Source organism: Cynocephalus volans, chromosome 15 (genome assembly GCF_027409185.1).
Source record: "Cynocephalus volans isolate mCynVol1 chromosome 15, mCynVol1.pri, whole genome shotgun sequence".
Classification (NCBI taxonomy): domain Eukaryota; kingdom Metazoa; phylum Chordata; class Mammalia; order Dermoptera; family Cynocephalidae; genus Cynocephalus; species Cynocephalus volans.
In genome coordinates this window covers 57,127,401-57,152,966 of record NC_084474.1, presented here as the reverse complement: position 1 = coordinate 57,152,966, position 25,566 = coordinate 57,127,401, and the positions used below count along the sequence as shown (strand labels likewise).

The 25,566-nt window shown below is 33.9% G+C and overlaps 1 protein-coding gene across 2 annotated transcripts in view; it reads left to right on the top strand.

Moving 5' to 3' along the window:
* VPS13B (vacuolar protein sorting 13 homolog B) overlaps nt 1–25,566 on the top strand; it is a 794,525-nt gene that overhangs the window by 308,571 nt on the left and 460,388 nt on the right. For both annotated transcript variants that reach the window (XM_063079322.1, XM_063079323.1), the window contains exon 20: nt 21,080–21,189. In XM_063079322.1, the coding sequence (XP_062935392.1) occupies nt 21,080–21,189 (110 nt within the window). The remainder of the gene's footprint in view (nt 1–21,079; nt 21,190–25,566) is intronic.

Below are 25,566 nucleotides of genomic sequence, written 5' to 3'. Positions count from 1 at the left end.
TAAGATGTGGTCTATCCTGGAGAATGACCTGTGTGCTGATGAGAAGAATGTATAAGTTCACTTCTGTAGTTATTCGATGAAATGTTCTGTAAATGTCTGTCAAGTCCATTTGTCCTAAAGTGCCAGTTAAATCCAGTATTTCTCTGCTAAATTTTTTGTCTAGATCTGTCCAATGCTAAGAGAGCGGTGTTGAGGTCCCCAACTATTATTGTATTGGGGTCTATCTTTCCCTTTAGATCCAGTAACAATTGCTTTATATATCTGGGTGCCCTGTTTTGTGCATATATATTTATGATTGTTATATTTTCTTGCTGCATTGATCCATTTATCATTATAGAATGTTCTTTTTTGTCTCTTTTTGTAGTTCTTGGTTTAAAGTCTATTTTATCTGATATAACTATGGCAACTCCTGCTCATTTTGGTTTCTGTTTGTGTGCAATATCTTCTTCCAACCATTCATTATTAGTCTACATGTGTCTTTACTGGTAAAGTGAGTTTCTTGCAGGCAGCATATAGCTAGATCTAGTTTTTTATCCTTTCAGCTGGTCTATATCTTTTAAGTGGGGTATTTAATCCATTTACATTTAGCGTTGTTATTGAAAGGTATTACCTTATTCCTGCCATTTTATTAATTTTTATTAAAATGTGTTTTTTTATTTTCTTCATTTTATTTTTTATGGTTGTTTTATATTTCTTTTGTTCCTTTCTTTCCCTTTTATTTCCCTTTATTTCTCTTTTATTATTTGTCTTTGTTGTATGTTTTTTTTTTTTTTGTAGTGATAAGATACGTTTTCCTTCTCTTTCTCATTTCTGTATCTGCTCTACTAGTAGTTTTTATTCTTTCTTGTATTTATGATGATAGTTATCACTCTTTTAATTCCAGATGCAGGACTCCATTGAAGATTTCTTGTAGGGCCAGTCTTGCGTGGTGAGTTCTCACAGTTTTTGTTTGTTTGGGAAAGATACTATTTCTTCTTTGTTTCTGAGTATAGTATTATATTGGGTATAGTATTGATATAGTATAGTATAGTATTCTTGTGGGGTACAGTATTCTTGGCTGGCAGTTTTTTTCTTTTAGCACTTTGAATGTATTATCCACTCGCTCCTGGCCTGTAAGGTTTCTGTTGAGAATTCTGCTGTTAATCTGATGGAGATTCCTTTATAGGAGATTTGATGCATTTCTCTTGCCATTTTAGAATTCTTTCTTTGTCTTTGACTCTTGACAATTTGACAATAATGTGTCTTGGGGAGGCCGCTGAGTTGGGTGTGGCTTTGCACTTCTGGGGGAAGGAGGGCATGAATCCAGGTGGTCGGCATGCTCTCCCCACACTCTCTGCTGGTGCAAGTGAGTCCACTGTGTCAGGTGGGACTCTGAGCTCTCAGGGAAGGTGTATGTTGATCCAGGTGACTGGCACAGGGGAGTGATGCAGTCTTGCTGTCTACTGGGGTGAGTGGGGATGCTGAGTCAGGCAGGGCTCTGAGCTCTAGGGAGAGGCAAGGAGGGCATGGATCAAGGCAGCTAGAGCATTCTCTCTGCTGGGGTGGGTGGTCCTGCTGGGTTAGTCTTTTTAATTTTATCCATTCTATAGGTTTGTAGTGGTATCTCATTGTGCTTTTGACTTGTTACTGCCCTCATGACTAATTATAATGAGCATTTTAAATTTGTGCTTATTTGCCATCCTCATATCTTCTGTGGTGACTGTTCAAACATTTTTCTAAAATTTAATTGTTCGTTTTCTTATTGAGTTTTGAGAGTTCTTTATATATTCTAGCTATATATCCTTTATTTGACATATAATTTGCAGATATATTCTCTTGGTCTGTTGTTCATCTTCTCATTTTTTTTTTTTCAATTGTTTCAAACATGTCTTTATTTTATTATTATTTTTTTTTATTATTAAGTTTTATTTTGTCGATATACATTGTGGCTGATTATTGCTCCCCATCACCAAAACCTCCCTCCCTTCTCCCTCCCCCCGTCCCCCCTCCTCCCCAACAATGTCCTTTCTGTTTGCTTGTCATATCAACTTCAAGTAGTTGTGGTTGTTATATCTTCTCCCCCCCCCCCCCGGTTTGTGTGTGTGTGTGTGTGTGTGTGTGTGTGAATTTATATATTAATTTTTAGCTCCCACCAATAAGTGAGAATATGTGGTATTTCTCTTTCTGTGCCTGACTTGTTTCACTTAATATAATTCTCTCATTTTTTTATACTATCTTTCTCAGTACAGAAAGGTTTAATTTTTACCAAGTTCACTTTATAAGTTTTTTTATTTTATTGATCAGGCTACAGGTATAATGTCTAAGAAATCTTTGCCTAATTTAAGGTCATATAGATTTTCTTCTACAATTCTTCTTGAAGTTTCATAGCTTAAGGTTTACATTTAAGTATATTTTTCTATGTAGTATGAGGTATGAATTGAAGTTCATTTTTTGGGATGTACAGATATACAGTAGTTCCAGCATCATTTGTGGAAAGGATTATAGTTTCTCCACTGAATTGCTCTGCAGCTTTGTGGAAAATAATTTCTATTTTAATTTTGTCAATACTACACTGTCTTGATAGTTATAGCTTTATAATAAGGTTTCAAATCAGTAGCTTTGGTTATTTTTGGTCTTTTGCATTTGTATATGAATTTTAGAATCTGCTTGTCATTTTCTACAAAAAAATTTTAAAAACTACCTTCTGGGATTTTGATTGGATTTTTTTTTTTTTTTTTTTTGGATTTGTAGATCAGTTTAGGAAGGATTCACATATTAGCAGTATTGACTGTTCTGACATGTGCACACAGTATGTCTCTCTAAGCCTTCCTTAATTACTCTCAGCAATATTTTATAGTTCCAGTATACAGATGTTGCACATTCTTAATCAGATTTATTCTTCAGCATTTCATATTTTTGATATTAATGTTAATAGTATTTTTTAAACCTTTTGAAAATTGAGCTGAAATTCATATTATATAAAATTAAACATTTTAAAGTTTAAACAAGTCGGTGGTGTTTATTACATTCAAAATGTTGTGCAAGCATCAACTTTCCTGTCTAGATCCAAAGCATTTTCTTCACTCCTAAAAGAAACCCCGTGCCCATTAAGTCATTGTTCTCTATCCTCCCAGTGCCTGACAATCACCAGTCTGTTCTGTCTCTATTAATTTACCTATTCTGGATATTTCAGGATATTTCTTATAAATGGAATCATACAATGTGAAACTTTTTTAGGGGGTCTAGCTTCTTTCATTTAACATTATATTCTCAGAGTTTATCCATGATGTAGCATGTATCAGTACTTCATTCCTTTTTTGTGGCCAAATAATTTTCCATTGTATGTATGTATGTACCATAGTTTGATTATCCATTCACTCATTGTGGATATTTGAACTATTTCCACTTTTTGGCTTTTGTGAATAGTGCTGCTGTGAACATGTGTATACATATATTTGTTCGAGTACCTGTTTTTGATTCTTTGGGGTAAATACCCAAGAGTGGAATTGCTGGGTCATATAGTAAGTCTATGTTTAACTTTTTGAGGAACCACCAAACTGATTTCCATGCAGTCAAACCATTTGTATTGCTATCAGCAGTGTATGTGGTTTCCTATTTTTCCACATGTCTGTGAACACTTGTTATTTTCTGTTTTTTTTTTAAATATAGCTATCCTAGTGGATGTGAAGTACAGTACTCTACCTTACTGTAGTTCTGATTTGCATTTCCATAATGATTAATGATGTTGAGCAGCTTTTCATATGCTTCTTGGCCATTCATGTTATCTGTTCCTCTCTCTTCCTTCTGTTAAGTACTTGAGGGAGAGACCCCTCTGGAGGTTTATGGAGTATTCTCTCTGTATAGCTCTTTCATCTTGGTACTCTTTCTTGAGAACTCTAGCCACCCCGGTCTGCCATACAAATCTTACCTCTGTCTCTTTCTCTTGGGGAATCTGCCATGAGTATGTTGATTCCTCTGTCTGTGCGCCATATCCTAGACATTCTTTCAAGAAAGTAAACTGGGAAAGATATAGGGCTCACCTCACTTGTTTTTCATATGTCCAGGTCTACAGTCCTTTGTTGCCTGATTTCTAGGGTCTTGTTTAGCTTTGTTTTATATATTATTTTCCAGTATTTTTGTTATTTGGAGAGGGTAAATATGGTTCTGTTACTCTATCTTGGCCTGATATGGAACCCTTTCACCTTTAAAATGGAGAAAATGAGGCTCAGAGTGTGCCAAATTCAGATTAACCCTGCTGACATTCCTGTGAAGAATTCATCTCATCTTTGCATGTACTGTCACCATCTTGGAGGTTTAACATTTGTGTTTTGTCATTCAGCTGGCTGGACTTGGCAGACTCTGGGTGAGTGGAGGGATAATCAATTGATTTACTTTGTCGGGTTGTGGACATTGATAATTTTTCACCTGGGATTAGGGGGCTTTCTAAATGAAATTTGAATCTCTCCAATGACTACTGGCAAGAGCCGGAAATTTCTTAATAGTGAAAATCATGTTTTAAAAGAAATGGACTGAGAAGTACTTACTTTGTTTTAGTGATGTTGCATTTTCTCTTTATTGGTAATGGAAATATGTCTTCATTCCAGAAATATTAAGAGGCTTTGTGGGATATTGGGATAAGCAGTGCTAAGAGGGAAGTTTACTGCAATAAACATCAAAAGAATAGGAATATTTTAAATAAACAACCTAATGCTACACCTCAGAGAAGTAGAAAAGCAACAGCAATTCAATCCAAAAATTAGTATGTGGAAACAAATAATTAAGATCAGAGCAGAAGTAGATGAAATAGAGATCCAAAAAATGATACGATCAATGAAACCAAAAGTTGGCTTACTGAGAAGATAAAGAAAATAGACAAATCATTAACTAGGCTAGTTAAAAAAAAAGAAGAGAGGACACCCAAATAAAAATCAGATATGAAGGAGACATTATAACTAATACCACAGAATTACAAAGAATTATTAGAGACTATTATAAACAACTATATGCCAACGATTATGAAAATCGGGAAGAAACTGATAAATTTCTGGACACATACAGACTACCAAGATTGAACCAAGAAGAAACAGAAAACCTGAACAGACCAGTAACAAGCAATGAGATTGAAGCAGTCATCAGCAGTCTCCCAACAAAGAAAAGCCCAGGACCAGGTGGCTTTACTGCTGAATTGTGTCAAACCTTTAAAGAAGAATTAATGCCAATTCTCTTCAAACTATTCCAGAAATTTGAAACAGAGGCCATTCTCCCAAACTTATTCTATGAGGCCAGCATCACCCTAACACCAAAACCAGAGATGAAACAACAAGAAATAAAACTACAGGCCAATATCTCTGATGAGCATAGACACAAAAACCCTCTAAAAAATATCAGCAAACTGAATACAGCAACACATCAAAAAAATTGTACACCATGATCAAGTGGGATTCATCCCAGGGATGCAAGGATGGTTCAACATGTACAAGTCAATTAATGTGATACACTACATCAGCAAAATAAAGGACAAAACATGATTTTCTCAGTAGATGCAGAAAAAGCTTTTGACAAAATCCAACATCCCCTCATGATAAAGACTATCAGTAAATTAGGTATAGAAGAAAAGTATTTCGACACAATGAAAGCCTTATATGACAAACCCACTGCCAAAGAAATCAAAGCGTGTCCTATGTTGAGTAGTATTTGGAGTATTCTTTTTTTTGAAATATATTTTCAAATAGTTGCTTCTAAGTGAAGTGAAGTGACACTTAATGATAAGTTTTTGAAAGATTAAAGATAAATGTAATAATTTCTTCATACATTCATTCATCAAATTCACTATTTTCTATGTGCTAAAAACCGAGAGTGTACTTGGCATTGGATACATGTGAACAGTAGATATGGTCTGTGATCTCATGAGTTTACATTTCATCTCAGGAGATGGTGAGTAAGCAAAAAATTGTACAACTATAAGTGTTAAAGTGATAATAAATAAAATACCATGATGAAAAATAGAATGGGAAAACCTAATCTGATACGGTGGTCAGAGACAGGTCTCTCAGAGGAGATAACAGAAAGAAGGATCTAAATTGAAGGGACAGCAAAGGGTAGCTGGAATATAGTCCATGGGCAGAGAGTGCCATGGGATGAGGTTGCAGAGAGAGGTGAGAGTCAGATTGTATACGGAGGCTTTGTAGGCTGTGATAAGAAGTTTAGATTTAATTCAAAGGGGATTGGCAAGGCAGTGTTTAAGTAGAGGAATAATGTAATCTGATTTCTCACATAAGCACATAAAATCTTAAGACATTCACATACGTTTTAAGATTTTATTATAAAAGTAATTATATCTCTAGTAAGTAGAATTTGGAAAATAAAAAATGTAGAAAGCAAAAGAAAAGTAACCCAGCACCAAATCTCAAACCAATTAAAACTGTTTTATTTGCATATATATCCTTCTACGGTTTTTTTTCCTGCTTATATTTATTTTACCTTGTATTAAATTGCATTTAAAATATCTGTTTATGGCATTAGAATTTTCTCATTATCATATAGTCTTCACAACTATTATTCTAAAGACTACATACTACTTTGTCTCTTGGCTAACACCATTGTTTGTTTAAACCAGTCCTCGTTTTTGGACATTTAGATTGTTTCAGGTGTTTTCTATTACAAATAATCTATGGGAATTTATTAATAATAAGTAGTTCTTTTATTTCCTCAGCATTGATTTCTGGAAATGGAATTAGTCAAAAGGTACTAACTTTTCATTACCAAGGTCATATCCAAAACTGTTTAAACTCCTACCAGCAATGTGTTACCAGGGGTCTGCTAACTTTTTCTTAAGGGGCCAGATAGTTAATATTAGGCTTATGGGCCATATAATCACTGTAGCAACTACTCAGTCCTGTTGTTTTAGTGAAAAAGCAGCCACAGACAATATGTAAATAAATAGAAGTGGCTGTGTTGCAATAAATTTTATTTACAGAAACACATGGCAGCTGTTCTGTGGTCTGAGTTACTCTCTCAATTTTACCACACCTTTGCCAGTATTTGGATTTAACCTGTTGAAACTGTATGTCCAGGAAATTTGGAATGAAATAAATTTCACAAACTTAAAAACAGTTTTTAATCATACATCACTCAAAACCTCCATTTTATTTTTTAAAATAATAGTGTAGTAAGAATTTATGTGCTTTTTAGTACTGTTCAGTTTTATAACTATAGCAGTAAAACTTGTCAATTTTCCCTGTATTCTACATTTTGTAAATTTGCTCCAAATTAGTTTTTGATATTCTAGGAGATGCTATTCCAATTTAAATTCCAGGAATGGTAATGACTTCTTAACTCTTTTAATGGTTGCAACCAATAATTCGAGTTAATACTGGGATGCTTTTCAGAAACCAGAACTCTTTAAATTTTAAAGCCTCTAAATTTGCCAACTAATCCTCACACCCATATTGAGCTTTGTAACCTGGACAACTCTCTATAGGACTTACTGTTGCCTGGTCTTCAAATTTACATGTGTCATAGTGTTTTATGACAGTGTTACAGAGGGAAGTTATGAAAACTGAAACCATTGTCGGGTAAAGTATGGGCTAATGTTTCAGAGCCCTGATGTTCTATATGATGTTCTCTATGGTGTAAATACAGTAAGGTTCTAGATTACCATCAAGTGTTCTAGTAAGTATTTATGGAAAATAGTATATTGGCTAAATTAAACATGCAGATATTTTTTCCCCCTCTTCCATCAATCTTATTCCCCCAAAGGCAAGCCAGATTAAATGGAAAAATCATTTTTCTGACCAACACAAATATTGGGGTTTTTGTTTATTTGGTTTTGATACATGCAGGGAGGCAATTTTATGAAAAATTTTTTGTTTATATTAAACATGGTGATCTTAGGGTTCTTACATTTTAAAAAGTAGCCTTAATTTCTGAAAAATTAAAAGATATATCTCAAGTGGAGAAGGATGACTAATGGAACAGAGGGTAGTATCCCGACTTAGGAATGTTAGAAACTATCCCATGATTTATGCCACCAGATCTAGATGATAGAAGAGGCATGTTGAGTACCAGAAGATACATGCTTATCTGGTCTTGGTCAAAAAAGCATTGCTTTTAATTTCGAACTTAATGTTTGTTATTATAAATCAGAAATTTAGTGTGAAGAATTTTATAAACTAAAATGTATACTCTATTTCCTAGTTAGTCTTTTGAATATTATAATGATTTTGAAAGAGTCATTTCTGACCTCTACTGGTACTTGAAATTTTAAAAACTACAGATACCATCTAGTGCGGAGATTCTGAAGATTCTTATTCTAGTTCATTTTAAAAATTATTATAATAAAAACATTCATTAGACTTCCTGTTAGACTCTATAAAAAGAAATATATGCATATGTTCCTTCACTCTGTGTGCTTAAAATTTAAGCCAGATGTGAATAACTTTACATAGTTAGCAAGATTGAAATGCTGAACCAGTACAATATATATTAATTATTTAAAATAAAGCTTATTCAGAGATTATCAGTATTGGCTTTAAAACACTTGAGCCAAACGAGATACTGCTTTATATTCTAAGTTGTGCATCAGTTCATATTTTATGCATCATCAAGTCAGAAGGTAATACTGTCATATTTACAATCTCTTTACAATGCTCAGAGGCTTAAGTTGTTTAATATATGCTAATACAATTAAGATATGTTGAGTTTTGAGCTTATTTATAAGAGATGCAGAAATATTTGCAGTTAATAAAACTATCATAATATTATTGGACAATAGAAAAGATTTTGTTGAGAAGTATGAGTTAATTGGCAATAAATTTTATAATGATTATATGTTGATTTATAATCTGTATTTGGATTATATTTTCCTCTAAGACTAAATTGAGTTTAAATTGAGGAACTGATTTTAAAAATAATTTTTTAGTTATAGAATCCTAGATTTGTTCGTTCTGGCTTGGTCTACGGTTCCTGGGATGGGGATACTGCATAATGAAAATCCTAAATAAGAATAGTGACAAATTGAAAAATAATGGAGACTTTTATGAGATTTGGTGATTTTCTAACTGATTTTTACTTATATAGAATAAAGTTTTCCTTTTGTTTCTTATGTGAACTAAAGTTTTCATTGAAATTTGAATTTGATCAGTAAAAATGCTGATGTAGTTTCCTGGTTTTAGCGAACAGACAATATGGTAATGCATTAAGTTTAAAATCATAAAGTGGTATATTTGTCATTCTCCCTTGGTTTGTATATAGCATGGCTCATATATTTGCAAATCTTTTTCTATAGTATATCATTTATATATTTACCTACATATACTCAAACATATCACTATTTTATGTTTAGATATACATATACGAGTATATGAACATATTTTTTGCTTTAATCTACTATATATGCAGTGCTCCTCGACTTATGATGGGGTTATGTCCTGATAAACTCATCGTTAAGTCAAAAATATTATAAGTTGAAAATGAATTTAATACCCCATAAGCCCATTGTAAAGTCAAAAATCATGTCTTACCATTGTTAAATCCAGATGCTCCTTAATTTACAATGGGGTTATGTCCCAGTAAACTCATTGGCGACCTTCCATCTATATAATACCTGAAATTTCTGTGCAATACATTTTGTGTTTGCATTTTGCCCTTTTCACTTAATATACTATTCTACACTTACTTTGTGTCATTACATACAGCTCTACTTAAAGCTGAATGGTGTTTCGTTAAATAAATTATAATTTGCCAATAGAAACTAACATTATGTACATATTATAACTGTAAGTGTTTCTGTAAGATTCCTAGGCTTAAAATTACTGGGTGAGTATATACATTTAAAATTTAATAGATAATTCCAAAAAAGCCTTCAAAAAGTTCCAACTTCCATTCCTTTTAGCAGAGCATGAGAGTGCTTTATCCTTCATAGCTTTATCAATATCAGAATTTCATTCATTTAAGAGTTTGTTAACGTATCATGGAAAAATTATCTTATTGTTTTACCTTGAATTTTTTTGGCTGTTAGTGATACTGAGAGTTAGTGAAGATTGATTGTATTTATTCTGTGATTACCCATTTGTCTATTCAATTGTATGTCTTTTTTTTCTTAATACTTTTCTTGAGGTCTTCCTATATCATCAATATTATCTTTGTTACGTATTTTAAAAATATTTTCTTATGGTCTGACTTCTGCCTTTAATTTTGTTTGGGGATATTTTATTATCTAGAAGGCCTAAGCTTTTTATCATCAAAGCTGTCTATAACTGCCTTTGTGGTTTTAGGATTTTATGTTATGAATATAAAGTCAGAGGAAAACTCTGAAACACCACACCGTTTTAATTACTGACTCTTATGGTTTGAAGTTACCATTACAACTCTGGTGGTTTTTGTGCCAAATGAGAAATAAGACACGTAAGTCTGATAGAAGATCTGATATTAACTTAATATCTGATAAAGCTGATTGAAAAACTACATCTTTATCTGCGGGAAGAATAAACAAGGAATCTCTCTCTCTCTCTCTCTCTCTCTCTCTCTGTGTGTGTGTGTGTGTGTGTGTGTGTGTGTGTGTGTGTGTGTGTGTGTGTGTGTGTGTGTGTGTGTGAAATTCAGTTCTCTGCCTTCTCTGTGCCTGTCTCACTTTGAATTCAATACTAAGGAACATAGATGGGTCCTTAATGTTGTAAGGCAGTAAATGTGTTACTATTTCATTCATTCTGTAGTCTCTTAAATCTTCCATCACTGCCTCTGATATCCTTATTCCCAAGCGATGACATTGTTACCTTAGTCACTGAGAAAATTGAATTGAGTCAGTGGCTAGAATGAGCTTTATAACATGCGGTATTGTAGTTGGTCGAATAATGGAAAGGTCAGTGGTGTTAAGATGTCTTAATGGTGAAGGCTAGTTTGAATCAAAGGATGTGCAGAATTTGGATAGGTAAAAAGAGGAAAGTACATATGTACATAAATAGGTGTTTAATAAATATCTTTGATCTGCATGGATTTGACAGTAATGTTGTTAAATTCAGAGTACAATGAAGGAATCTATTATAAGCTGAAAATGAGATAAATGCATTATTACACCATTTTACTTCCAGTTACCATCACCTGCTCTTTCTGATCTATAGGAATGTATTTTACTTCTACTTGCAACGTGAACCCCACATTGCACTGTTACTATTTCTGTTTTAAACAGTCGAAAGTGTTTTTAAAGAGATTTAAAGGTAGGAGACATTTGGGACATTACTCTCTTGTCGTCCTCCGAACTTTGCCTTCTCCCAGTGTGTTATATAATAAAATTTGTTATGCCTTTTCTTCATATTGATCTAAATGTGTCAATGATTTTTATTAGTGAAACTTTAGAGGTGAAGATTTTCTTGGACCTCTACAGTTATGGCACTGTGGACAGGATACCAAAAGCTGCCCTGCTCTTTTGAAGCTGCAGACAAAGGAGACCAGAGCTGGAAAGCCAGCAAGAAAAGGGACAAAAGTGGAGACACTGGTTATTTTACCAAGGCTTTGATTGGAATGTCATATTTTTAGATACGACCATACTGTTTTAAGGAATTGAGGTTGATCTTTTATGGAATAATAAAAAGACTCTTGGAAAGACCGGGCTTGGTACCTTGTCTATATGATTACAGAGTTCCTGGCCTTGCGAAAATCTCATATTCAATACCTGTATACTTATCCCTTACAGAGACTTAGCCTTGATGGAAGCCCATCTGCAGTGCTGCTTCCTGGATTAGGTCACATCTGTTAACCGAATTGACCTATTCTTAGAACTAAGACTGATTCAAGAAAACATGAAACAGCATTGTCAAATTGTTTTTTTCTGCTTATTACGTTTACGTTTTCTCCTTTGCCTGTCTCTTTTCTAGAAACTTTTAACCCAAATCTTTCCATAGCTACTGGTCCTATTTTACTATGTGAAACTTTCTAAAAATTAAAATTTCAAAGAGGGGACTGTGGCCAAGCAAAATATTTCAGCTACAAAACATATTTCTTTGACATATTTTGAGATGGCTAATTCAAAGATATTGAAAAAAACAAGATTTTAGGCTATTTCTTTGTGGAAAGAAATTTATATTTGTCAATGCAAACAGCCAGGCTTCCTCTGTGGTGCCCTTCCTTTGGTTACTATTTGTTCTTTGCTGGTAGCTGTGGGACTACCTCAAGTATTTCATTTGCATGCAGGATGTCTCTATTTAACTTCTGACTTCTTTCACCTGTGACAACACCTCCCCCAGAATGTCAGGGAAACCTGGGCTCAGGCCATTGTTCTGGGACTTCTATCTCCCTCAAACACTGGTATATAAGCTTTGTACCCCAATTGGAAATTGGGACATTACTCTCTTGTGCTTCCCCCAGGCTTTGCCTTCTCCCAGCACCCAGTACATTAAATAATAAAATTTGTTATGCCTTTTCTTCAAAAAAAAGGAAAAGATCTTTATATATAAATTTATATAAAGAGATATACAGATTGTTTTTTTTTTTTTTTTTTTTTTTTTTGTCTTTTTCGTGGCCGGCACTCAGCCAGTGAGTGCACTGGCCAGTCCCATATAGGATCCGAACCCGCGGCGGGAGCGTCGCTGCCTGCGCTCCCAGCGCCGCACTCTCCCGAGTGGGCCACAGGCTCGGCCCTACAGATTGTTTTTTAAGAAGTCCTCTTTACCCTTTCTGGTGTTCTTCATTCCTTCTCTAGAGTTGGGTTTCTATCTAGTATAATTTTCTTTCAGCCTAAAATATTTCTTTTTTGTAGTGAACGTCTTCTGGAGACTAATTCTCTCTGTTGTTTTTATTTTGTCTTCATTTTTGAAGGACACTTTCAGTGGATATAGAAATTTAGGTTTCTTTTTCTTTCTTTTTTTTTTTTTAGCACTTTAAAGATGCCATTCCATTGTTTTCTGGCCACCATTATTTCTGATGAGATATTCTTATTATTTCCTTATATGTATTGTGTCTTTTTTTCCTCTGGATGATTTCGTAATTTTTTTCTATTTTGGTTTTCTGCAGTTTGATCATGTTGTGTGTAGATATGGTTTTCTTTTTACTTATTCTTGGAGTTTGCTGAGCTTTTTGAATTTGTCAGTCAATATCTTATCAGTTTTGGAAAGGATTTTTGGAAGAATTCTTTACCTCCTATATTGTATTTTATTAAATTCTAATATTTCTATCGGGCTCTTCTTAATAGTTTCTGTATCTGCTGATGTTCCCCTTCAGTTCACACACGTTGTCTACCTTTCTCACTACATTCTTTAACATATTTATCAGAGTTGTTTTAAAGTCCCTGTTTGATAATTCCAGTGTCTGGACTACCTCTGGGACTAGTGCTATTGATTGTTTCTTCTTTTTATAATGAGTTCTTTCTTTTTGCTTTGTGTTTCATAATAGTTTTTACTGAATGCCAAACATTGTGTATAAAAACAATAATGGAGCCTATGGTAAATAATGTTTATGTGCACAGAGGGCATGTCTCTTCTTTTACATGGCATTAATGTAGTTGAACTGGGTCTAGTCTTTGCCTTCTATAGTATTTTGTAGTTTGGCTGGTTCTGGGTCTTGTTTTACTTACGTTAAGTTCACTACAGTCTTCAACTGTTTTTAGAGAGCAGGATTAGCATCTTTCTTTTTGTATGGTTTGTAATTTTTCTCTCAGTTCTCCTGACGTACTCTCAAACTTCAGCATGCCTTTTTCACTTGTGCCTTAAAGAGGGATCTCTTTTACCTCTTCTTCCCTTCTCCCAGTCACAGGTATCATGCCAACTCCCAATCGAGTTTTTAAACATTTGTTAAAGGTTCAGTTGTTTTCTTCTTATTCACTCTCTTCTCCTTCTCCTACTCTGTAAAGAATAAAAGCCACTGTTTATTCCTTTTCTCCTATGAGGGGCCTTTGACTTCTACAATTTTTGTTCATTAGATTTCTTTGGGAACTGTGCTCTCTGATGAATGTTGAAAAGCTTTGATAAGTTACGTGGCTTCTTCTTATTAGGATATGGTAGAGATCCTTTGTGATTTTTTATAGCCTATGAGAAGGGGAAGTAATGGTTAATTAAGTAACATGAGCTTACCATGCACACACATACATACATTTTTTTTTGTCCCCCACCCCCCTTACATATCTTATGATTCATTTATACCAAATTTGACAATTATCTTGGATAAAGTTGCCAGTAGTTGGCAGCTCAGCTCTGTTCTGTCATTTCTTAGCCTCTGGTTACTCTCTTGCTTTTATTTCTTACCTTTGAAGTATTGATTCTTACATTTTAAAAATTTTGTTGTTTATGTAATCATTTAGCCAGAATCATTAAAATTAATCTTAAAAATAAGAGTAACAAATAATTTCTTAAGAGCTATACACATTTAAAAAGTTCTGCTCTACTGTAGTTGCTTAATAGAAAAATAATGCATTTTAGTCACTTAAATTCCATGTAGATTAATATGTCTGTGTTTTTAGTCTCATTCAGTGATTCAAGATAAAACGCAGGACACTTTTTTCCTTATATAACTTGATCTTTTATAAGACAATCTTATTGGCTGACAAGGTTCTATAGCTGACAAGAAGCATGTATGTTTAATTTTAGTGCAGTGCAACTTTGGTCTCTAACTCTTATTTTAGTGTTCTCATTTTCCAGCTTAAGATGTAACTGAAAATGACAGTTGTGCCCTGGTTTAACTAATTGGTGAAGCCTGAGTGGAATTTGTATAAATGAGCCACTTTGGCAGGAGCGAAGAAGTAAACTACAATTTTCTCATTAGTTGTCTCCCAAGCTAACATTAGATATGATAATATATTGCCAAATTTTAGTGATTTATGGGGGATCTGTTCTGGTCAACTCTGTATCAGACTAATTGCCTGCATTTTTATATGTCAGAACTTGTGTGTTATTTTTAAAGGCTATGTCTCATAAATTGAGTATAGGATGAAAATATACCTTTAAATTTAAAAGAGCATTGTCTCAAAGTTATAATTTCAACTAAATTGATGTTAAATTAATGGGTTATTCTCTTTTATCACCTGTTTAACATTATCAAGTCCAAGTCGGGCTGTTAAGTTGTGAAGTCATTATATATATGTAATTATATAACATATAGTTTGTTGGTAAAGTATTTTTCTAACTTCTTAATTATAACATAAATTACCTTCAAGTTTAATTTTACTTTTTAAAATATGTATGTTACATTTGCTTTCCTTTTTTTCTCTAAGATCCAAATTAAAAACATGTGCCAATTACTTATTGACAACTTTTTTTGACATTGTAACAATATCAAATATTTGCTTATTTTAATTAATTAGTTAATTTTTTTTTTTTTAACATTCTAAGATGATGTGGAGCATATGGACTGGAAGGGGAGAGAAAGGGAGAGGGGGATAGGGTGGGAGAATGAGGAAGAGGGGAGGGGCTGTGGGGTTGAGGCCTGTGACATCCCCCTCATTCCCACAGAGGAGCCCAGAGGGCTTCCAGTGGCAGCTTGGTCATGGCTGGGATTGATGCAGATGTCAGGGGGATGTGGCTGAGGCCTTTGGCGCACCTTCCGCCCTGGCTCGGGAGTCCAGGGTGCTTCTGGCAGTGGCCTGGTGGTCATTGGCAGGCTGGATGTGGACACCGGGGGGTGTGGCTGAGGCCCTCAGCCCCCAACTGCCCTGGCTCGGAAGCCTGGGATGCTTTCTGTGGTGCCTTGATGGTCGTGGCTGGGCTGGATGCGGATGTTGTGGGGGGGAGTGGCTGAGGCCCTCAATACCCCCCACCCCAGCTCAGGAACCCAGGGCACTCTCAGTAATAGCCTGGTGGTTGTTGCTGGGCTGGATACAGACATCAGGGGAGTGTGGCTGAGGCCCTCATTCCTCTCCAGACCTTGGCTTGTGAGCCTGGGGGACTTCTGGTCCTTCTAGGTCTTATAGGTGTTCTTTGGTGGTGTCAGACTTTTACTGGTCAATATCAAAATTTTTTCTCTGATCTGTGGGTATTTTGTTTTTTCTTTTAGTTCTGTGTTAGATTATTAGCTACCCCCACCACTTAAATTCTGCACTGGAGCTAATTTGTTGTCATTTGCTTGCTTCTAAAATGGGGGTACTTCCTTAGGAGCCAGCACTTGAGCCCTGTGGTAGAGCTAAATTGCTGCTTTGCTGCTGATTCCCTGGAGAAGGCTTTTTGTGCAGCTCAGGTTTTAATTGTTGACCTTGTAATCACTTCCTGGTCTTGTTTCCACACAGCCTTGGTCCCCCACCGCCCACCCTCTAAACATTTCCCATAAGACAGGCCATGTGCCAGTCCCCTTGTAATAATTCACCAGCTTCTGAATGGCTCCTTTTTTCTGTTGTCTGTGGCCCCTCATTCCTATGTGGGTCTACGGGAACCCTGTTAGTGGGGTCTAGCTGGCCTGGAGGGCACCAAGGCTCTCTTCTCCCCTGCAGCCTCCCACAACTTCATACGAAGGGCACAGCAACTGCTTTTGCCAACTCTTACTCCATGTGCTCACCAGGGCAAGGCTTGAAGTGGTTGGGGCTTGAAACAGTCAGAGCTATCCTTTCTTTCTCTCATCGTGGCTTCTCCTGCCTTCATGAACCCTGTAGGTCTTTCCTCCTCTTCTCCTGAGCTTTAGTGACCCCAGGTTGGCAGTTGTTACTTTTTAATAGTTGTAAATTGGTTGATGTTGGGAGAGGGTGATGGTGGGTACGGTCCCACTATCTTGACCGGAAGTCCCTTATTGATAATATTTTTCAAAATTTTTTGAGCGTGGTTTTTGACACATCTGAAGAGACTTCTAAAAATAACTTTCACAAAATGTCTGTGATTTCTTAATTTACTTGTGTTTTCCAGTTTGCGTACTTCTAAATTTATACTCCATTTTGTTTATATAGGTTTTTTTGTATTTTTCATCATAATTAAAAAATATGCAATTTGTATGTGGCCTGTACTTGAGATGAATAATGTTAGAACAAAGTTATCCTGATTTATTTATTTTTAAAAAATCAATTTCTTCTTTTTCCTCCTTTACTATCTTTTAAACATAGCAATTGGTACATACAAAAAATATGTAACATACATGTATGTTTTGAAGTAAAATCATATAATGAATACCATTGACTGTTTGCTAAGAAGTGCTTATCAGTTTATTTGCCATTTTTTTACTCCTTTTCCTCAGGTGATCTGTCTTTGCATTTTGGTTGCTTTTCTGATCCTTTCTTTTTTTTCAGTGTTTTGTAGCTTCTTTGTTTAATATAGGTTTATTTTATTGTCCAGATTGGGGTTCGTTAGTCCTCCTAGATTTCAACATTTCTGTAAAATTTGAAGCCATTATATTTTTAACAGTATTGCCTCTTTCCCATTCTTTAATAGCTCCCTCTGGAATCCAATTAGACATAAGTTAGGTCTTCGTACTCAGTCTTCTATATCTCTTAACGTAAATTTTATGGTTTTCATTCATTTGTTTCTCTGGGCTACATTCTAAATTATCTTGTTATGTATCTTCTGTTTTACTCTCTCTTCAGCTGTATATAATCTGCTCTTTAACCTGTCCAGTGAGTTTTTACTTGAACAATTTGTCATTTTTGTAATTTCCATTTTTCTTTAAAAAAAATCCATTTGATCCTTGCTGATGGTTTCTCATTGAAAGTATCATCATGATTCCATAATTTTGTTTTTTAAATATTTTATATATAGCTGTTCTATATTCTGCATCCTAAAATATCCAGTGCTTGAGGGTCTAAATATGTTTGTTAGTTGTTAACATTTTTTGACTCTTATTCACAGTGGCTTGCCTTCTGCAGCACTTGTTGATGTTTTGTTATGGGAAACATTGGTAGATCTTCATTTGTGGCTGTTACATGACAATGGATCAGAGACTCTTTTCAAAGGGAAAATTTTATTCTACTTTTTGCTTGTGTCGAGATTGTTCATCCACACCAGAAAATCTAAGACTCATCTACCTCTCTTTTTTATGTCCCCAGTTTCAGAAGCCCAATTATATTCTCCGTCGGGGCAACTACCCCTTTTTAATGTTCTTTTTTTTTCTAGAGGTAACTAGTTTTAAATTTCTTTCAGTAACTATTTTGGTGATTACCTCCATTAGTTTAAACAACATGGCTTTTCTTAGTCTTTCTTGATTGCTCATTTTAGAGAATTATTTATTGGCTTCTTACTGTGGAAAATAATAATTGGCCATCTTTCACACTACCCAGCCCTGGTCACATATTCTTATGTTCCCATACTTTCAAGAGTGATATATAATAAATTTGGCTGATTGTTCTGTACGTTCATTTTTGTTGTTCTGATTATAAACACTGTTCAAGGTGCAGTTATGTTGTATCCTGTGACTAGCCATCTTTGTCTTTATAACATTTATTTTTACTGCATTTAATAATTGTGTTTTGATATTAAGTTTTCCAGGTACCTGTCACTATTTCACTGTTGTAATCCTAGGGAGTCATTACTTTTCTCCTGTGTTGGATCATTTGTCTTTGGGATCCAAATACTTTTTTTCTTCTTTTTTTTTCATTTTTGTTTGGTAGAACACATTCTTTATTGTTAATAATATTTTACATATGTTGTCTTATGTTTATAAGATATTAGTTATAAAAATTATTAATACTACAGTGGGCTTATTTGACAGAAAGCAATTCATAGTAATATAAATTTGGTTGTAGTTTCATTTCTCTATGCGGATTTTAGAAAATTCCTTTAACTCTTAAGATTTAATTATATATTCTTCAATTTAAATAAATCTTTTAAATTCTCTAAATCTTGTTCAATCCATTGACTTAAAATCAAAATGTCTTGATAAATAATTTTTATATTGGGGACAAATTCTCTTTCTCACAAAATAATATTTTTGGAGAAAATGAGTTATAAAATAAGAATACAATGCAAGTTAAATCATACCAGCACTATATTTTTGTTAATATGTGGAGATGATAGTCTCTGTAGAAGAGCTGCTAGAATCGTTTGAAAACTACATATAATTTTGACAAAGTCCTATTTATTTCCCTTAATACAGTATAGCATTTTAAAGTCTTTATTCTGTATACAAGTGATCTTTGAGAAATAGAATATAGGTTCTTATGAGAAATTTTCAATCTGTGAAAGTAAAAAATATATATATATATATTAAATTGCATTTTCCAATTGACTTTGATTTTTAATCTTCTTCTTTAATCTTATATTTAGCTTCTCCCATCTTTTCTTCCTGACATGTACTTGAGTGAGTCATTGCTCAGCAACACATGGATTGATACATGGGAGGGGGCTTTGCTTATGTTGTTTTAGCATGCTGCCCAGAGATTTATATTGATTCTGGAGCCCTGGGAGAAGTAGTATGACAGGGTGGAACAAGAGGACATACGGCAAATTTTGCTTATTTGAAAATTCTGTGCAAAGCTTTGAAAAAGGGGGCGAGTTCTCTTCCTCTTCCTCTTCCATTCTTTTATCTCCATCTCTGTGTGGATCACTTTTAATAGGACTCAGTATTAATACTAATTGTACTGGTTTAGATAATCTGTAACATAACACAACAAATGAACTTTTTTCAGCTAACCTGAGAACCTATCTACCATTTATTCAGACATTTTTTTTTTCAGCTCTTATCCTGTGGCAGGTGCTTTTCTAGATACTGGATATACAGCTGATAACAAAACTGCCAAATACTCCTTCCTTTGTTTCTTACATCATAGTGGAGCTAATAATATTTATACTGAAAAATATATGTAGAAGTGCAAAAACTTATTTACAGATATGCATAACCTGCACAGGCATGTATAACCTGTCATGCTACTTCTCCCAGGGGCCCAGAATGGGACATTCTGCTTTAGCTAAGTTCTATGTAAGCTACTTTTTACCAGAGAGAGATAAAAATATTTTAGTTAGTAGTGTGGAATTTCAACTTGTTACACTTCAGCTTTGTGTTTTTTTGTCAGAATATTAGCCTGCATTTCATTTAGGCAGCTCTTTCTCTTTACATTTAACATTAAAAGTAATTTACAGTGGTTTATTGAATGGTTGTAATAATGATTCCTTTCAAATATGAATTAATTTTGGTAATGTAAATAAAAAGTGTGTACTATTTCGTTTTCGTGGCCAATATAGAAATTGCTCTTTGCCTAAAAAAGAAAGCCTATTATTATTTTTTAAAGATAAATGTACTTATTTTATTTTTTTTTCTTTTTGTGGCCGGTAAGGGGATCGCAACCCTTGGCATGGTGTCACCGCACTGTGCTCAGCCAGTGAGTGCACTGGCCATTCCTGTATAGGATCTGAACCCGTGGCAGGAGCGCTGCTGCGCTCCCAAGCGCTGCACTCTCCTGAGTGTGCCACGGGGCTGGCCCAAGATAAATGTACTTTTAAGGAGATATAATTTATATGTAATAAAATTAATTTTTAAAAATTGCATAATTTAGTGGATTTTAGTATATTCACAACATGGTACAACTAGCACTACTTTCTAATTTCAGAACATTTTCCTCACTCTCAAAAGGAACCATGTGTCTGTTAGTTATTTCCACTTCCTTGTCTCTCAAGGCCCTGGCAATTACTAATCTACTTTTTGTCTCTGTACTTTTGCCTGTTGTGGCTATTTCACATAAGTGGAACCATACAACATGTGGTTTTTCTGTGACTGGCTTATTTCACTTAGCATGATGTTTTCAAGGTTCATCCATTTTGTATCATGTATCAGTACTTTTTATGGATGGATGATTTCCCATTGTATGGATATACCACATTTTGTTTATCCATTCAGTAATCCATGAACATTTGTGGTGTTTTCACTTTTTTGCTATTATGATTTATGCTGATGTGAAAACTTGAGTGCAAGATTTTATGTGGACATATGCTTTCAATTCTCAGGCTTATACCTAGGAATGGAATTATTGGGTCATATTGTAAGTATATGTTTTACTTTTTTAGGAATGCCATACTATTTTCCAAAGTGGCTGCACTGTTTTTCCTTTCGAGCAGCAGTGCGTAAGGGTTTGAATTCTTCCACATTCTTGCCAACACTTGTTATTGTTTGTCTTTTTTATTATAGCTGTCCTACTTGGTGTAAAGTGATACCAACCTTATTATTTTTTATGAGGAATTATAACAGTTGTAAAATCTTGTTATCTTGTTTTTAGGTGCTGTCCTTCTTTGCAGTGTACAAGGGCTAACAGTTAATATTGACCCTGTCGTATATACGTGGCTCATCTTTCAGCCTCAGAAACGAACAAGTAGACACATGCAACAGGTGAGAGATTTTTATAATTTTTTTTCTCTTAATGAATAAATCTTCTCAGTCATTTGGTAGAGTTATATATACAAAGGTACTTCAAAAAGTTCATGGAAAGATTCATATTATCTTTCAATTCCATTTTCCACAAACTTTTTGAAGTACCCTCATATGTATTTTTATTGATTCTCTTTTTGTGAATATACCAGAACCTCTCTGCCCCCAATGCTACCCTTTCAAGCAACTGTCTTCCTCAATTTCTGCACAAGAAATTACAGCTCAACATAGCATTTCTTTGACTATTTAAGGGGCTTTCTGTACAGTGGCTTGACCATTTTCCCTCAACTATGAAGGAAAATAAATGTCTGTTCTGTCAGTGACTGATACTTAAGCATTGCTCAGTAAATGTTAGCATTTGTTTTTATTATCTGTACATTTCTTCTTTATCTTTAGGTTTATTCAACAAACATGCATTGAATATCTCATCCTGGGATGGGAATGGTTAATGCAAAAAGGTTGAGATATGTTTTTGTTTAAAAGGGTATAAATTACTAAGTAGGTAATTGTAGTTTCTAAAATACTTAAATGTAAATCTCTCCATGTCAGGACACTTAAATGTAATTTTGACAATTGTTTTGTTATTATCAATTTTAAAATGAAGAAATGGTGCTTATTGAGATTTACTTACCTGTAGTCACATGCTAGTAAATGGCAGAACTGCAAATTTTTGAGGACACATTTGTGCTGTATTGAGTTGTATTTTCCCATTGACTTGATTGTAATTTTGTAATATCCTATTTGACATAGTTTGTATCCTTTTTCCTGAAGTAACTTAAAGCCAGTTGATAGAAAAATACACAACTTTATCATTACATAAGAATAAAAAATTAACTGAAAGTGTAATTAAGGAGCATCTTTTAAAAGTTTTTCTTTACTTTGTCGTAATTTCATTTGAAACTGATGTCTTCCCTACCTCTGATCCATTCCTCCTTTTAACAGGTATTTGCAGAATATAGGCAATGTGCTAGATACGAGGGCCACAGAAATAAAAGTAGATAAAATAAAATAAATGGTTGAGAATACTCCCTTTAACCGTATTTAGTGTATTTGAGAATATTAAGGAAAAAAGGAATGCCATTTTTAGTAATTGCTGTGTAGGTATAAGTCCTGGATTATGTGAAAACAAGAAAGAGGAATAGTTTTCACAAGCAGGGAGGGTGTAAAAGGAGTAATTAGTAGTTAAGCAGAGCATTATAGGAGTAAGCCGGATAGGACAGGTTGGACTAAACTGAACTGTTTGAGCAAAGGCAAGAAGATATGAAATTATGGCATGAAAGAGACCTTTAGTGGTTCCAGAATGGAGTCAACTGTTCTTATAGACAATTAGAAATTGGAAATCAATTCCTTAAATATTTTATTTGTAATGCTATATATTTGAGACTTTATCCTGAAAGGTACTGAGGAACTATAGGAAACTGATATAAACAGATTTGGATTTTAGAAAGTTTACTCTAACAGAATGTAGATGATAGAGAAGTAAGACTAATGGTAGGAACCAGCTGAGAAAAATTTTTATTGTAAATTCTTGATTAGTTATTTTGTTAAGTGATACAGAAATCTACAGTGTACCATACATATTCCTGAAGGTCAAATGGAGTGTTCTAGCACCTTAATTAAGTTAATTAGACATTCATTTAATTGATACTTAGCATATTCAAGGATTTTGATTTTTAACTGTTTTTTCATATTATAACTACTTTAAAATTAAATATGTATATTTTTTCTAAGTTAAAAAATAATACTTTAAAAGGTAAACTAACAAATACCCATAATCCTACTCATTCAGTTACAAATAGTATGGAGTAAATATCTTCATAGCTAAATCTTTCATTCACCTTTATTTGCTTAGAATATATTTTTAGATGTGTAATTAGTAGCTCTAGGCATATAATTTGGCATTTTAAAATTATATTTTAAGACTGTTGTTATATTGCCAAATGCTTCCAGAATTGGGTTCAATTTACATTTGCACCAGCAATTTATAACATTACTATTTTACTACAGTTCATCAATACTCAAAATTACACTTTTAAATTTGTGCTTAATGTACTATTTTATTCTATAAAATATTTTTACATGGAAAATTGAGAGACTAGTTGAACCATATGTCCCCAGCCCCCAACTTCAGTAATTATCAACTCATGACCACTCTTCACTTTTAAAATCTGTTGGGTGAAAAAAATGCCAATATGCAGTATTGGTGAAAGTGTAGGGAATGGTTACTACTGTTGTGAGTGAAAAGAGGTAAATTTGGTAGTATCTTATAAAATTGAAACTGAGCAGATTTTATAACTTCAAAATTCTACTTCTTGGGGTAGGTATGCTTTTACAGTAACACTTAAGCATAAGGAATCATGTACAAGACTGTTACTGCATATTCATTACAATAGTGTAAAATTGAAGAAAACTTAAGTGACAATCTAAGGAAGTGGATAAAGCATGGAATAATATTTATTAAAATGACATGACATAATATTTATTAAAATTATAAATAGGTCTTAATATGGATTATCAAAATTATGTTTGATGCAAAAAGCAACTTCCCAAGGATATAAGCAATATGAGAGCATTTATATATATATTTCCAAAACCAGCCTCAATATAAGTGTGTATGTGGGTAAGTAAATGTAGGTGTAAAAAAATTAATTTGAAGGATTTGCGCCAATATCCTAGCAGTAGTTGACTCTGGGAAGAAAGGGCAATAGATTGGCATTCAAAGAGGATTTTAACTTTATCTGTAATATTTCATCTATCTCCTTTTTAAAAATAAGTCACAAATATGATAAAATGTTAGTAGCTGTTAATTAATGATTATGATGGGAATATGGATGTTGTTTTATAATCCCATTGTATTTTTACAATATATTAAATTAATGATAAATTAAAGGAGGGCACCTTTTATAAGAAGGAGATAAGAAAGGCTTCAGGTATTTTGGGATCATGGGACATTGATGGGCTAGAGTACAACTAAAATTTGGGGAAATGCCTAATACCAGAAGTAAGAAGAATGTAAGCAGAGCAACAGGAAGTTGCTAAAAATAAATACTGCTTATTTTTGTATTTTTGACTTGGGTAGCCATATTTTCTGAACAGTGGAGGGAATCACTGGTCTTAACTCTCTATTCATTATCACTTTATGCCTGACGCATGCAGCACCTCTATTAGTGATCCTTCAACATATATTATTGAGAATCTGTTGGGCACCATTATAGGTGTTTTGAATACAGCTGTGTACCAGACATACCAGCGCTTACTCTCGTATTAGAAAGGGTTTTTGATTGGCCTTTTAATGTATTTTTGCTTATATGAAAATACACCTAGACTTTTAGCCACCAAGAGAAAGATTTTTGTTTGTTGTTGGGTATTACCACTACCATGACCTTCATAAATCTCATCTTTCAGTTATTGTGCTTGAATTGAATATCACACTATGCAGCATATACATTTACATTTGAATTGAATATCACACTGTGCAGCATATATATCTAGTTATTTATTATATGTTACTTTTAATCCTGAACTTCCTTACAATTTCTTAGAGTAGTTGATTGTATTTCAGGTATATAAATGATGGATAGAAATTCCAGGGATTATGGAGTCACTGTATTAGTCACTATATGTATTAGAGCCTAAAGAGGTTTTCCAGTAAACATCTCTACCCCCCCTTGTTCTATAGATGAGGAAATTTAAATGAATCAAAACTTACCATCATGCTGAGCATTTCTCATCTAGGCCATAAAAACTGTTTCCTTCTTAGATTTATATATGTATTATCAGTTTGATTAAATACGCAATATGAAAGCAGGCACTCTATGTTGTGATGTTTCCACAATATATTTAATATTTTCCTTTTCTCGTTTTCAGATTTCTTATTCTTTTACTCATCAACTTGTATAATAATATGCCATTTTCCCTCTATCTCAGAACTTGATTTATTATATTACATAGTTAAATGTTTTCATTGAAATATTATTCATAATGTAGATAATATTAAGTATTATTAAAAGTTGGGCGAGGCTTAAAGTTGGATCTATAAAACTTTGATTGTTGTGGTGTTGAGGATAACATTAGACTATACTGCAGTCTGACCAACTTCCGTCAGACTAACCATCTGATACAGATACAGTTATCATCTGTTGTTTCCTGTGCTGCAATTTCCTTCTCAAGTCGTGGCTAAAACCCAACATTTCATTATTGTTTTCCACCCAGTTCAACACTATGATCTTTGATCCTGTAGTAAACTTAAAAATTCTTTTTTTTTCTTTGCCAAAAATCTGACAAAATTCTATTGGGCATCATCAGTATTAACATCAGACTTTATTTAAAATAATAAAG